Raw genomic sequence first — 15,946 nt, forward strand, 5'->3', positions numbered from 1 at the left:
CGGGTGAGCCCAAGTGGCCCTGGGTCTGGGAGAGGCCAAGCGTCCCTGGATCCGGGTGAGACCATGTGTCCCTGGATCCGGGTGAGGCCTCGTGCACCTAGGCCCGGGTGAGCCCAAGTGGCCCTGGGTCTGGGAGAGGCCAAGCGTCCCTGGGTCCGGGTGCGACCATGTGTCCCTGGATCCGGGTGAGGCCTCGTGCACCTAGGCCCGGGTGAGCCCAAGTGGCCCTGGGTCTGGGAGAGGCCAAGCGTCCCTCGGTCCGGGTGAGACCATGTGTCCCTGGATCCGGGTGAGGCCTCGTGCACCTAGGCCCGGGTGAGCCCAAGTGGCCCTGGGTCTGGGAGAGGCCAAGCGTCCCTGGGTCCGGGTGAGACCATGTGTCCCTGGATCCGGGTGAGGCCTCGTGCACCTAGGCCCGGGTGAGCCCAAGTGGCCCTGGGTCTGGGAGAGGCCAAGCGTCCCTCGGTCCGGGTGAGACCATGTGTCCCTGGATCTGGGTGAGGCCTTGTGCCACTAGGCCCGGGTGAGCCCAAGTGGCCCTGGGTCTGGGAGAGGCCAAGCATCCCTGGGTCCGGGTGAGACCATGTGTCCCTGGATCCGGGTGAGGCCGCGTGCACCTAGGCCCGGGTGAGCCCAAGTGGCCCTGGGTCTGGGAGAGGCCAAGCGTCCCTGGATCCGGGTGCGACCATGTGTCCCTGGATCCGGATGAGGCCTCGTGCACCTAGGCCCGGGTGAGCCCAAGTGGCCCTGGGTCTGGGAGAGGCCACGCACCCCTGGGTCCGGGTGAGACCATGTGTCCCTGGATCAGGGTGAGGCCTCGTACACCTAGGCCCGGGTGAGCCCAAGTGGCCCTGGGTCTGGGAGAGGCCAAGCGTCCCTGGGTCCGGGTGCGACCATGTGTCCCTGGATCCGGATGAGGCCTCGTGCACCTAGGCCCGGGTGAGGCCACGTGCCCCTGGGTCTGGGAGAGGCCAAGCGTCCCTGGGTACGGGTGAAGCCAGATCCTGGGTCCGGGTGAGGCCGTGCGCCCCTGGATCCATCCGGGTGAGGCTGGGTCCCAGGCCCGGGTGAGACCACGCGCCCCTTGGGTAGGGGTGAGGCCACGTGCCCCTTAGTCTGAGTGACGCCGTGCCCCTGGGTTCGGCTGAGACCAAACCAGAGGGAGTCGGACCTCCATTACCACCATTTGTCCACCATCCAGAGCTGAGGGGTCAGTGCTGACATGTACACATAAGGAACTGGTGGACATTGAAATTGGGTCTCAAAAGAACTGTTGGTCCAGGGGGAAGCTCGCTACAGATTGATTCATTTGCCTGTCAGCATAACTATTATTGCTCGTCTCACATTCAGTTCTTATTAGTATATATCTAGTGACATATGATCTCGCTCATCTAAGGGAAATGATGAACAACATAGACTGAGGACCAAGAACAGAACCAGAAGCAAGGAGGCATCGATCGGACTATCGGGCCTCAGAGGGAGGATAGGGGAGGGTAGGGGGAGGGTGGGGGGAGGGGGAGAGTTCAATCAAAGGACCAGTATGCATGCATATAAGCCTATCCAACGGTTAAGTTCAACAGGGGATTGGGACATGCGTGGGGAGAGGGGTGGGATGGGAATGGGGGGATGAGGACAAATATGTGACACCTTAATCAATAAAGAAATTAAAAAATAAATAAATAAATAAAAAAAAAAAATCAATAAAATATATTTTTAAAAAAAGAAAAAAAAGAAAGGTATCATCCACAACCACTGTGATGATAAAATAGGATATTACATATATACAACTTCTAAATATGTTAATTTATAAACATTTGCTTTCCCCTAGTCTCCAGTTAATTTTTAATTAAATATATTTTCATTGATTTCAGAGAAGAAGGGAGAGGGAGAGAGAGAGAAACATAAATGATGAGAGAGAATCATTGATTCAGCTTGGGGATTGACATGCATCCAAAACGGAAACCACGCCCACACACCATGATATTTTGTTTTTGTTTTGTTTTTGTTTTTTTAAAAACATATTTTATTGATTTTTTACAGAGAGAAGGGGAAAGGGATAGAGAGTTAGAAATATAGATGAGAGAGAAACATTGATCAGCTGCCTCCTGCACACCCCCTACTGGGGATGTGCCCGCAACCAAGGTACATGCCCTTGACCGGAATCGAACCTGGGACCTTTCAGTTCGCAGGCCGACACTTTATCCACTGAGCCAAACCAACTTCGGCTGATATTTTGAATTTACTTAAAAAAATCAATTTGCAATGAATATTATAAAAACAAATATATTACTCACAATTCGGGTGTTCTTGAATATTTTCAGCTGAAAATTCTCACGAAAAATGATTCTAAAGTTGGTCAGGTTTGCCACTTAGGGAAAACCATTTTTTTTTTTTTTTTTTTTTTAAATATATTTTATTGATTTTCTACAGAGAAGCAGAGAGAGGGATATAGAGTTAGAAACATCGATGGGAGAGAAACATCGATCAGCTGCCTCCTGCACACCCCCTACTGGGGATGTGCCCGCAACCAAGGTACATGCCCTTGACCGGAATCGAACCTGGGACCCTTCAGTCCGCAGGCCAACGCTCTATCCACTGAGCCAAACCAGCCAGGGCAAAACAATTTTTTTAATAGATGTGTGTGGCGTGTGGGGAAGGTCAGCCACTTGCGTCTACAGACGCTTATGGCATACAATGGGTTAATCATTATTTCAAACTGTAACCACATTATAATAAATCTGCCACTTAAGACTGGAAGAAATCAAGTGATTTTTTCTTTTTCAGTTTTATCCATTTTTCAACTATTGATTTTTTGCTCTAAAATATATGAAACAGTACTTTGATACAAGTAACAGTCAACAGGCAACTTACCTGTGGAAACCATCTTTCAAAACTTCTTGCCGCAAAATAATTTCAGAACAACTGGCCTTTATGCCTGTAAGAACCAAAAGATTTGATTTTTAATAAAACAAGAACTCAATGAAAGAATACTTACATAATTAGAAAAAAATTGTTTTAATAGGCTTTACTTGCCTGGAGAATCTAACCAACCTAAAAATGAAACAAAAACTCTAAAACTCAAGCAAGTTGAGCTACATATAAATCTACTTCTAGTATAACATGGGAATTAAGAACACTGACTTTGGAATTAGATTGCCTACCTTCAAAACCCTTTCTGTCACTTAATAGCTATATGACTTTACATAAGATAGTTTATTGCTCTGCTAGTTGTCATGAGACTCAATATATGAAGAAGTAGTTAGAATAGGTCCTATAATATAGTGCTATTTGTGTTCGTTATTAATATTACTTTATCCAGGTGATCTTTTGATGTAAGGTACAATACTCCAACAGAGCCACACCAGCAAGGGCAGAAAATCTGATTTAATTCTAACTACGTATAAAACTGAGAAGACAGTACATTTGCCTTGTGGACATGTTGGAAGTGTTTAAAAAAACAAAAATAAAAATTAGTCTTTTTTTTTTAATCTTCACCCAAGAATATTTTTTCCATTGACTTTTTTTTTTTTAAAATATATCTTTATTGATTTCAGAGAGGGAGAGAAACATCAACAATGAGAGAGAATCATTGATCGGCTGCCTCCTGCAAGCCCCACACTGGGGATCGAGCCTGCATCGTGGGCATGTGCCCCAACCAGGAATCAAACCGTGACCTCCTAGTTCATAGGTCAATGCTCAACCACTGAACATACCGGCCTAGCCTCCATTGACTTTTAGAGAGAGTAGGAGGGAAGACAGGAGAAGGAAAGAGAGAGACAGAGATAAACATCTATGAGAGAGACACATCAATTGGTTGCTTCCTGCACATGCCCCAACTGTGCCCTTGATTGAGAATTGACCCTCTGGTCCACAGGCCTGATGCTCTGACCACTGAGCCAAACCTCTTTTCAAAAGGTTGTTTAATAAATTTAGAATAACCAGAAATCTCACTATACAGACTCTATAGCATGGGAATTAAGAACACTGACATTCAGACATTAAAACTATTACTTAATGTAAGCGTCATAACTAACGATCAGATCACCAACTCTGCCAAGTGCCTTGCTATATAATTTTATTTCATTTTCAAAAGCGGGCAGTGTGTACGAAAATCATTAAAATAAACACGAGCCGGAACCGGTTTGGCTCAGTGGATAGAGCGTCGGCCTGTGGACTGAAAGGTCCCAGGTTTGATTCCGGTCAAGGGCATGCACCTTGGTTGTGGGCACATCCCCAGTGGGGGGTGTGCAGGAGGCAGCTGATCCATGTTTCTCTCTCATCGATGTTTCTGGCTCTCTATCCCTCTCCCTTCCTCTCTGTAAAAAATCAATAAAATATATTTAAAAAATAAAAATAAACAAATGAAAACCATGTTGTATTCTATGTTGCTAGGTCCATTATATATATTCCTGAAAAGATACTTGAAAAACCATGTCATAGAGATTAAAACATCTGAAATATACAACAGAAGGGAAAAGTATGAAAAAATAATATTTATTAAATAATACCTATATGATAGATCCTTTACTTGGGACTTTCACATGAGTTTCACAACCTAGCAAAATAGGCAGTCAAAATTATTGCCATTTTCCTGGCTGGGTGGCTCAGTCAGTTGGAAGCATTGTCCCATAAACCAAAAGGTTTTGGGTTCAATTCCCCATCAGGCTTGATCCCTGGCCCTGGTTGGGGCATGTGCAAAGACAACCAATGTGTCTCTCTCACATTGATCTCTCTCTCTCTCTCTCTCTGTCTCCCCTCCCCCACCCCCCCGCTCTCTCTCTCTAAAAAATCAATGGAAAAATATCCTCAGGTGAGAATTAAAAAAAAAAATTATTGCCATTTGTACAAAGAAGGAAGCTCTGACTTATAAGTTATTAACTGGCTCTGGGAGTCTTACAAATAAGTGACTGATTAGAAGCAAGATTTGCCTGACATTTATTTTTTATATATATCAACTTTCTTTTTATTGATGTGACTGAGAGAGACATCGATTTGTTGTTCCACTTATTTATGCATTCACTGGTTGATTCTTGTATGTGCCCTGACAGGGATCCAACCCACAACCGTGGCATATCCAGATGATACTCTAAACAACTGACCTATCCTGCCACGCAAGATTTGCCTGACTTTTAAAGCCTCATATATTTCCACTCTCCTAGCTATTTAAAGAAAGCCTTATTTTCTTTGGAAAAGCATATATAATCTTTTCCCAAATAACTTAGGGTACCTCTTGTACAAATCTAGATGTTTCTTCATCATGTTTAATTTTAATGGGGGTGAAGTAGGGAATAAGTTTTCAAATACCAATATATTAGAAAAAAAGACCAAATTAATAGATTTAAATTCTGTTGAGACATACACTAGCAAATAGTAAATCACATTCATCTTTGGATGGTAGACAGGCTAATTTACAAACAGTATAGCAAATACCAGACAATTATGATCTTTAAGGCAAAAGTACCATTTTCAAAATGAATTTGTTGCATCTGAATTCACCTCCAATCTTTTTTCTCTTAAGTATTACTTTATTTGGTTATTATGGTCTGTATTGACTCTGGAAATTGACTCATTTTTTAATCATAAAATGCCAGTTCAGGAAGAGTCTTTAAAATCACCAAGACGAGTTGTTTAAAAAAACTTTTTGGCCTCATAATCTTTTCTTCATATAAATTTGGAACCTAATATGTAAACACACAAAAGCAGAACTGCACTGATTGACAGATATTAGTATATCATTTTCCAGATGGAGGAACTCACGTGGTTTGCCCTGCCTTTCTTTCCTCATCAAACGTTATCGCTTTATCTAATTACCACTGGTGGAGTGTCTCCCCCAACCCACTGAAAGCTCCACGAGGGTGGGGGGCAGTGTGTTTTCCGCTCAGGGCTGGATCCACAACACACAGCATAGCACTCCAGCCCACGGACTGGGGCCCAAAGAAATGCATCAACGCGCTTGCCTAACCCGGAGTCCTCAAGAAACCCCAGCGCAATCCAGTCGGCTATCAAAAGTATTTGTAAGACAAAAAACCTCGTCGTCCTCCTCTTCCCACGCCCCCGGAGTCTCTGTACTCGGGATTGGGGTCCTCACACTTCACAGGGCAAGGGGGCCCTGCCGGCTCCGTGTTGGTGTAAGAAGCTCCATGCATCCCAAGACGCTCCATCGCCAAATTTCCTTCACAATATTTTAGTAATTGTGTGCCCAGAACAACATAGCCCGACTCCCCAGAGTCCAGAGAGCTGTGCGGGTGGCAGGCGGAGAGAGAAGAGGAGGCACGTGGCCTTTGTTTTCAACCTCCTCCAAATCACCCCACAGTCCCGGGCGCCGGGGTACACAGACGTCCCTTCGCAAACCGCTCCGGGGCGAGGACCCCGGAGTCCGAGCTGCTGCCCGCCCCTCAACCTCAAATCCCGCCCCCACTCCCGCAGCCACGCCCCCCTCTCCCCCCTTTACCCGCATCGGCGTGGGCGGCCGGGAAGGCCGAGGAGGCCTTGCAGGTGAGCTCAGCTGCCTCCCAGAGCAGCAGCCAGGCCACCACTCGGACCCCCGCGACCACGGCCGGCGCAGCCAGGACGCCGGAGCACGCGCGCCGGCGAGGAGCGCGCCTGGAGGCAACGCGGAGGGAGGAGCCCGCGTGCGCTTCACGCCGCCCCGCGAGCGCGCTGCCACGGGGTCGGTGACCGCGACGGAAGCCTCGGTGCGCGCACGCGTTCGGTCCCGCCGTCCCCCACCCCCACTTCCCACAGCCCTGGCCCCCGAAAGTTCCGGAGTTCCCAGCGGCGGCCGCCCCGGCTCCAGGTTCGCTTCCTCGCTGCCCCGCCCCCTACCGCCCCGGTCGGGGGCGGGGCGAGAAGGGCGCAGGCGCCGTGAGTGCTCCGGGGCTGTTTCCGTGGGAACGGCCTCGGGCGCCCGCAGCCGGACCCTGACCGCTGCACGCTGGCTTCCGAGCCGAGGGTTCGCCCAGGGGTCGGCCTCCACCTCCAGTTCCAGGTATTTGTGGCTGCGGGCTTCCTTGCGGGGAGTCCACCGCACAGTCACGTCTGCGGGACTGTGGCTGCGGCCTTTCTGCGGCGCCAGGCTCCGCCCGGCCTCCAGGTCCAGTCCGGGGCTTCTCTGTGCACTGCCGTTGGGAGGGGAGAACCCCCGCACGGAGGTTTCCGCTGGTGGCCGGCAGAAGATGCACTTTCTGGACTTCTCTCAGGGTGAAAAAGTCGGTCTTTCACTGGGGACGTGAGTAGGGAGAGGATCGTCTACCTGTTGGCACAATCCGTACACTTTTAGGTTGGGGGATGCTTGGCTGGATTAGGGCAGGCACTGATCCCTGGGGAAGTCCTGCTGACAGGCGTCCTCAAACCACGGCCCGCGGGCCACATGCGGGTGTTTTTGCCGTTTTGTTTTTTTACTTCAAAATAAGATATGTGCAGTGTGCACAGGAATTTGTTCATAGTTTTTTTTTTAAACTATAGTCCGGCCCTCCAACGGTCTGAGGGACAGTGAACTGGCCCCCTGTTTAAAAAGTTTGAGGACCCTGGTAGAAGCAGAGGTGGGAAATGCGCCCGCCTGGCCTCCCGAGTTGAGTTGAACACGTGAGAAGACCGAGAGAACATCCATTGCAGATCGGAGCAGAATAGGGGCTTTGGGACGGATGTCTCCAAGGGGAAAGATGTCGGAAGATAATTAAACTGAAAACAGCAGTATCCGTACACTATTAAGAACTATGGAGATACATTTTGGAAGAAACCCTTGAAAGAACTGGAGCGGGAAAGGGAAAGTAGTTATAAGCCTCGTAGAATTATTTTACATTTTAAACAGAATACAAACATTACTTTAGTAAAAATGAAAGTTAAATTTTAAAAATAGGGGTTTTTTTATTACTAAACTGTATTATTATTATTTTAAATATATTTTTATTGACTTAGGAAAGGGGAGGGAGAGAGAGATAGAAACATCAACGATGAGATTGGCTGCCTCCCGTACGTCCCTTACTGGGGATCAAGCCCACAGCCCGGGGATGTGTCCTTGGCCGGAATCAAACACGGGAGTCTTTAGTCCAAAGGCCGATGCTCTCTCTATCCACTGAGCCAAACCAGCTAGGGGTAAACTGTATTATTGAGTATCAATTGCATGCGTCCTTCATGAGTACAGCTATTTACTTGACTGTGTGGAATTTATATTGTGCTCAGTAGGATCTCCTAGAAAGTTTACTAATACACCAAATTTTAGTGAGGTGAACTGGGAATAGTATTTGTTAAAAGAAGAAGAAAGAGGGAATGGGGTGGGATCATTGCATTAAGTCAGGGGCAGACCACAGAAATTTGAAAAAGCTTTATATATTATTAATTTTCTAAGAGTAAAAGTTCTTACATCTGACAGTAAGGGGTGGATAAGAGAGATTTTTGATAGATCCTTAGGACAAACATTTGTCAGTAATATAAAAGTTAGCATTTTATGGAGGCTCGCAGTGAGCAGAAGTCAAGGGATGAAAATAGGTGTGCCTAGAAGCAAATTTTAAAAGCATTTTCTCTTCAAATCTTTTTCCATACCACCTGATAAGCATCTTGATTTACCATGGCCGTATAGCAGTGAAATGGGTGATATCAAACAGAACTATTTTGAAACATTTATTTCCAATCCAAAATGGAGTTTTATACTGTGTTTGTCATAAATCCACATACTCTTCTCTTCCAGATGACTATAATTGTCAAGTAGAACTTGCTTTGACATCTGATGACAGGACGGTAGTTTGCTACCATCCTTCTGTGGATATTCCATATGAACACACCAAGCCTATCCCTCAGCCAGATCCTGTGCATATATCTATGAAGAAACACAGGATCAAATACTGAAAACCAGATTGGAAGAAAAAGATGAACACTTTGAGCAAGGACCCACGATAGAACAACTTAGCAAAATGTTCTTTACTACTAAGCACCGTTGATATCCTTATGGACAGTATCATACACATCGTAGGAAACTGAATCCTCCAAAAGACAGATGATATTGAGGTTTTCAGTTAAATGCTGTCCTGTTCTCATTTGCCATTTGAGAAAATGCAATCAGATATATTCACTACTATGTTATATAGTAAAATAATAATAAAATGTCTTTTCTTCTAACAATAACAAAAAAAGATAGCATTTTGATGGAACATTTAATGACAAAATCACATAGGTGGTTAAATTTAAAAGGCTACATCCTGTACCTCATGAAAGTTTTTACAGTCTAGAAGCCTGATCAAAAAGGTAGACCCACCCAGCTACTGTAGTTTAAAAAAATAAAACTGTATGCCTAGAAAAAAGACTGAAAGGAATTAAGGGTGATTATTTTTTATGTTTCTTCCTCCCCCTGTCTCACCTTCACCTCCAGTTTTCTACAGTGAACATTTATTAAATAACTATGTGCCTATAGTGATTTGCTGACAGAGCTGAGTTTATGAATATATCATTACTTGCCCAGCCGAGTGGTTCAGTGGTTGAGCATTGACCTATGAACCAGATCATCATTGATTCCCAGTCAGGGCACATGCCCGGGTTGTGAACTCCATCCCCAGTGGGGGGCATGCAGGAAGCAGCCAATCAATGATTTTCTCTCATCATTGATGTTTCTATCTCTCCCTCTTCGTTCCTCTTTGAAATCAATAAAAATACCTTCAAAAAAGAAAAAGATACCATTACTCTATGCTGATTTACTTCTAGGTTCCTTGATATTTTCAAAATTTCCTGGGAATAAAGACTGGAAAAGTCTTAAAGTCACATCTAAAGCAGTCCCTATAATTAAGTGTACTTTGGCATTGGGGGCAGGAGAAGGAAGAGGGAATAGAAAGTATTAACCTAAAAAATAGCTGTGTTCCTTGTAACTGAAAAGAAAATCATGTAATGAGACAAATAAGTTTAAAAGTCATGTAAACTTTATTGCCTTGTATATGTATAGGCTGATTCTGCATTGGCTCTGCCTTTTTTTTTTTTTTTTTTTTTAATCCTCACCCGAGGATATTTTTCCATTGGTTTTTAGAGAGAGTGGAAGAGAGAGGGAAAGACAGAGAGAAATATTGATATGAGAGAAACACATCAATTGGTTGCCTCCTGTACACGCCCCAACCAGGTTCCAGTCCAGGGAGGAGCCTGCAACTGAGGTATGTGCCCTTAACCAGAATTGAACCCTGGACCCTTCAGTCAGCAGGCCTACGCTCTATCCACTGAGCCAAACCGGCTAGGGTGGCTCTGCCTTTTTAAAAAATATGTTTTTATTGATTTCAGAGGATGAGAGTGAAAGAATCAACAATGATGAGAGAGAATCATCCTTCAGCTGCCACCTGCATGCCCTCTACTGGGGATCGAGGCCGAAACCCAGGCCTGGAACCATGACCTCCTGGTTCATGGGTCGACATTCAACCACTGAGCCACACTGGCTAGGTGGGTTTGCCTTTTTGGTCAGACTTCTGGACTGTAAAATCTTTCAGGATGTACAGGGGCTTATTTTAATACATTGAATTAAACAAGTATGTACAGAATGCCTACTACATTCCAGGTATTGTGCTGGGATATTGTGGTAATCAGTGGATATGTTCCCTGTCCTCATGGAATATATGGAAGAGAAGGGAAGATAAATGATTAAGTAATTACAAAAAACTCAATGTGTAAAATGACTGGAAAAGTATAAGGGAAACAGAGATCTGGTCTGGTGAACCTCAAAACATAATGATTAAGATTTAAAAAAATTCTTAGTACCTTGACATAGAGTGTGCTTGTATATACTTGTTTAATTGTTAAATAAAAAAGATCCTGTAAGTCAGTTTTTGGGCTGACTCATGGGTTCATATATAATCTTTGATTAAAAGTACAGTACACTAAGAGAGCCAAACTGAACTGCATTTCTAAGCTCATGTGTGAACATACCTATACCCCTCAATGAATCAGGGATCCAACAGTCTAAGGCTAATCCAGGGCCAAACTAAACTTTCAGGGTAATGCTCAAAATATTGAGATCGATAGGCTGAGCATGTATCTCTAGAACTGATCGAGATCTGGACGAGAGCCAAATCTGCTGGGGAGGAGAGATAGGGAGGAATGTGATTTATCCAACACTTCATTTTTTCCCCTCTTTTACAGGAAGTCATTATGTGACTAACACATTTTCAGATTTCCTCTCATTTACCCTGAAGTGTATATGAGAATGACGTGCACTGCCAAGAAATGTGGAATTAGGTTTCAGCCTCCAGCTATTATCCTAATCTATGAGAATGAAATGAAAGGGAAAAGTCGCCAGCGCATCATGCCTGTCCGAAACTTTTCAAAGTTTTCAGGTAACTCATGTTTTATAAATCTATTTAAAATATATTTTTATTGATTTCAGAGAGGAAGGGAGAAGGAGAGAGAGATAGAAACATCAATGATGAGAGAGAATCATTGATCAGTTGCCTCCTGCACACCCCACACTGGGGACCAAGCCCACAACCCAGGCATATACCCTGACGGAATCAAGCCAGCGACCTCTTGGTTCCTGGGTCGAAGGTCAACCACTGAGCCACACGGGCCAAGCTCAGGTACCTCATGTTTTATCTCACTTCCCGTCTTAAATACTCTCTAAATTACTGAATAAGAACAATTTGAGTTTTAAGTAATGGTGTGAAAGGGCATTCAGAGTTAAACAGACCTAGGTTCGAATCATGTCTCTCAGGGTAGATATGTGACCCTGGCTAAATTACTTATTCTCAGTGAGCTTCAGTTTTCTAATCTGTAAAAGGAAATTGATAATCCCCGCCCTTTCAGAATAGCTGTGTAGGTTAACTGAGATAGCATTATTCAGTAATATTAATTTCCCTCTCTCCCTCCAAATGTGTTTTTTACTTGTAGTCTGCACATTTTCTTCGTACCAGTGCTAATACCTAAAGTTGTAATACTACTTTTTCTTCTCCGACATTTTCTCCATTTGAAAATGTTTAACATCTCCTCAAAATGATTTTAAGTTAAGAAAATTAAAAAAAAAACACAAAACACATCCCTTTTTCTTCTACCATTCAAAGCTCCATATAAAGAAATAGTTCTGCAGAATAATTTGTTCCAAACAAACCACAAGCTATTTGGCTATAATGGCAGATAATGCTGTCAGTAGTTTGTGGTGCACCAATAGCTTACGGTGTGTAGGTTTTGCGTGGTGTATAATTTTGTTTCTTCCCTCCTAGATTGCAACAGAGCTGCTGAACAATTAAAGAATAACCCACGACACAAGAGTTACCTGGAACAAGTGTCACTGAGGCAGCTAAAGAAATTATTCTGTTTTTAACGAGGTTACTTACGGGGGCAGAGTTTGGCGGAAACAATGGAACAAATTTCACAGAAAACAACCATGGAACCTTGGGAAGAATGGAACAAACTATGACAAGGAACTTGCCAAAAGGAAGAGCATCATGGATGAACTTTTTGAGAAAAATCAGAAGAAGAAGGATGATCCAAATTTTGTTTATGACATAGAAGTTGAATTCCCACAGGATGAACAACTGCAGTCCTGTGGCTGGGACACAGAGTCAGCTGACGAGTTCTGATATCAAAAAAATGTATTGGGCTAGCAGAAACTCCATGTTTAAACAGAGAATGTGGATTAGTCCTAGAAAAATCTGTAAAGAACACTAAATGTACACGTCGGATCAGATTTGGATTGACCGTGTTACTTTTCAAAAACAGGACATGTAGAGCATCTACTCTGTAGGTGCATTGACCCATACACAAAAAAGGCTGCAGGTTTGATTCCTGGTCAGGGCACATACTTAGGTTGCTGGTTTGATCCCCGATTGGGGCACATACAGGAGGCAACTGATTGATGTTAGAGTCTCTCTCACATCGATGTTTCTCTCCTCTCCTCTCTCTAAACATATCCTTGGATAAGGATTTAAAAAAATTTTTTTTCATTGAGGCACAGTAAGCAAATTATAGTTTGATAAGATTGGAGGGCATATATAGATACTAGCGGATTATCCTGTATGCATTATGTCTTTACATATATTTAACTCTGTTTCATAAGTATTTAATTCTAGAGTATTAGAGTGCCCCTGCACAATGCCCTGCAGCTGCAAGTGCATGTCATCTGATGGACTGCAGGAGAATTCTGCCCTTCCGGTATCAGGAAATATACACCAAAGACATTCTGAAACCCTGAACCTTTTCCCATAAAAAAGAGTTTTGTTTGTAAAATGGGAACTGTACCCATAATAAATGAACAGTAGGTACTGCAGTTTAGGCCTATTTATGAATTTGGGTCTACAAAGAGGAGATTTTTGTTGACAAGATTATATATATACAGATAATATTATTTAAATGGTAGAAATCCTGTGTTTTCTGCAAGGAACTCATTAAATAAAACTGTAAAAATCAGTTTCATTCTTTTTACGTGTCCATTTCTACTCTTTACCATTAAAAGCCTCATTAAAGGGATTATTCTTATGGTGACATCACCAGGAACAAGATGGTCATGACTCATGTATATTTGCCATAGATAGCAAAAGGATTTTCAGAATTGGAGATGCTTTCATATCTATATAGTATTCTATTGCATAGATGTAGATGAAATATTTTAAAAGTTGACTTGTTTTCCCCTTTCACTATTACAACAATGCCACAGCAAATAACCTTGTACATTCTCTATTTTACACATGTGCATGACTGTAAATAATGTATAGAGGGGACTTGCTGGGTATGTGCATTCTAAGTTTTAACATTGCTGTTTTCCTCCGAAGAAATTCGTTCACTCATTCATTCATTTATTCACTAAACACTGTTTGAGTATTTACTCTATGGCAGCTCCCCCAGGACGTTTCAAAAGGGACAGCTTTAAAGGAGAGGGAAGAACAAGAGAGAAGACTGACAGACCAGTTATGCCCGGGGCGGGACCAGGTTTATGATTTCAGTCTTCTTAATGAACAAGGTGGAGCCACCTGATTAGTAGACTGGAGAAGATCTAGGGGCTGAGCAATGAAAAGCACTAGAAGGGGTGGCACCAGAAGCCAGGTCTGACAAGTTGTGACTGGTGAGCAATTACAGCAATTGGGTCAGAGAAGGGAAGTGCTGAGTTAAGAGATCTCAGAAGTTCAGCAAGTCCTGGTGGTGATAACATCGAGCACCTGAACTTTCCAGACCAAGACTGATGGAGAAGACAGTCCATAAAACCAAAAAAGTTAGGAGTCTTGAGATTAAGGAGTCTGGAGGAGCAATAGCTCAGCTATTGAAAGATCCTGGGAACACTGATGGGGGGCAAAGAGAAGAAAATCGGCCAGATCCTAAAGTCATTTGGGTAGGTATAAAATGCTTACTATGGTTTTGGGCAATGGCATCAATAATTTGAAGAAGAAAATGTAGAGGGATGGAATAGATGTTTAGCCCTGGCGGGGCGGCTCAGTTGGTTGGAACATTGCCCTGTACACTAAAAGGTTGTGAGTTTGATTCCCTATCAAGGCTTATGCCTAGATTGTCAGTTCCATCCCCAATTGGGGTCCTTACAGGAGGCACTGATCGATGTTTCTCACATCAATATTTCTCTCTCCCCCTCCCACTTCAGATGGAGAGAAACATTGATGTGGGAGAGAAACATTGATATGAGAGAGACACATTGATTGGTTGCCTCCTGCAATCGAGCCTGCAACCAAGGTGCATGCCCTTGACTGGAATTGAACCCAAGACCCTTCAGTCTCCAGGCCAGTGCTCTAACCACTGAACAACCCAGCTAGGGCAGAAAAAAGTTCTTATATGTTCCACCAAAAGAAGAAAAACAAAAACAAAGCAAAACAACGAACAAAATTGGTAGTACATGTTGAAGACAGACAGGATATTCTTTAAATTGAATGAATGCGCCCTAGCCGGTTTGGCTCAGTGGATAGAGCATCAGCCTGCGGACTGAAGGGTCCCAGGTTCGATTCCGGTCAAGGGCATGTACCTTGGTTGCGGGCACATCCCCAGTAGGGAGTGTGCAGGAGGCAGCTGATCGATGTTTCTAACTCTCTATCCCTCTCCCTTCCTCTCTGTAAAAAAATCAATAAAATATATTAAAATAGATAAATTGAATGAATGCTCCTTGTTCCCAACCTCAATATGACCATCCTGATGTAGGAACTTTTCAGTTACTGGTAGAAACTATTGGGTTAACAAATTCTATTAGGGTTTCCTTCTTGATCTTGACCTTGTTAATAGTAGCCTTATGTACTTAGGAGAGCAAAATTGCCACATGCCTCAATACTTATAAGGAAATTTTAACCAGAGCCAGGCATCTGTCATCACTACTATTAAATAGTTGTTGATTTCATTGTCCCTCTTTCCTGTTATTACACTGGCTACTACATAATTTTCACATATTTGGTGAGATGCATTCTCTACTGACAAGAAACTTAGAGGTATCCATTATATCTGATAACCATAGAAATAAAATGGAGAAATTAAAATTTTAATGTAACCCTCAAAGTTTATTTTATCCAAATCTCTTCATCTCTTTCTTCACTTTATCTCTTTTCCCTCCACTCTACACCAACACTCTCACCCTGAAATTAGAGTTATCAACTAGTAACAAAATAAGATTTATGTTTTTGCTCTCTCACGTCCACTGTTAACTACTTGCAAAGTACTAACACACTCCAAAACAGGTAAAGACTGACAGAATAAGTATACATATTTTATGTAAAACATATATCTATATAATTTATATAAAAATATATATATATTTAAACTTGTGTTAAGAAAAATTATCTAAAACTTACAAATAAGGGAAAAGATGAGGGCCACATGTTTTTTCAACATTATATTAAAGCATTATTTTAAATTTTCTCAAGGATTATTTAATTTTCTAGTACAGTGTATTTGTGTTGGACTTTCTTGTTGACTGTTTGATTAGAGCCCAGACACTGTGTATTTAGTTCCATGTTAATTTGAAAATTTTTGTCCAGTAGAGAAGATAACCTGTAGGTTTATT

General features: G+C 43.1%; 2 protein-coding genes and 1 pseudogene across 2 annotated transcripts in view; 2 read left to right on the forward strand and 1 right to left on the reverse strand.

Annotated features, from left to right (window-relative positions):
- Positions 1-7,609, reverse strand: part of PIGX (phosphatidylinositol glycan anchor biosynthesis class X) — a 29,105-nt gene extending 21,496 nt beyond the window's left edge. Inside the window, exons 1-3 of the mRNA XM_054709620.1 lie at positions 7,559-7,609; positions 6,452-6,821; positions 2,872-2,935 (exon numbers count right to left, since the gene is read on the reverse strand). Coding sequence (XP_054565595.1) covers positions 2,872-2,935; positions 6,452-6,821; positions 7,559-7,609 — 485 coding nt within the window. The remainder of the gene's footprint in view (positions 1-2,871; positions 2,936-6,451; positions 6,822-7,558) is intronic.
- CEP19 (centrosomal protein 19) lies at positions 6,794-13,365 on the forward strand. Its single transcript, XM_054713866.1, is given in 5 exon segments — positions 6,794-6,988; positions 10,255-10,410; positions 11,107-11,300; positions 12,180-12,372; positions 12,374-13,365. Coding segments are annotated over 3 exon segments (495 nt in total). The 5' UTR covers positions 6,794-6,988; positions 10,255-10,410; positions 11,107-11,164; the 3' UTR covers positions 12,540-13,365.
- Positions 8,134-9,312, forward strand: LOC103303554 (39S ribosomal protein L42, mitochondrial-like; annotated as a pseudogene).
- Positions 13,366-15,946: the final 2,581 nt, after the last annotated feature.

Source organism: Eptesicus fuscus, chromosome 3 (genome assembly GCF_027574615.1).
Source record: "Eptesicus fuscus isolate TK198812 chromosome 3, DD_ASM_mEF_20220401, whole genome shotgun sequence".
NCBI lineage: Eukaryota > Metazoa > Chordata > Mammalia > Chiroptera > Vespertilionidae > Eptesicus > Eptesicus fuscus.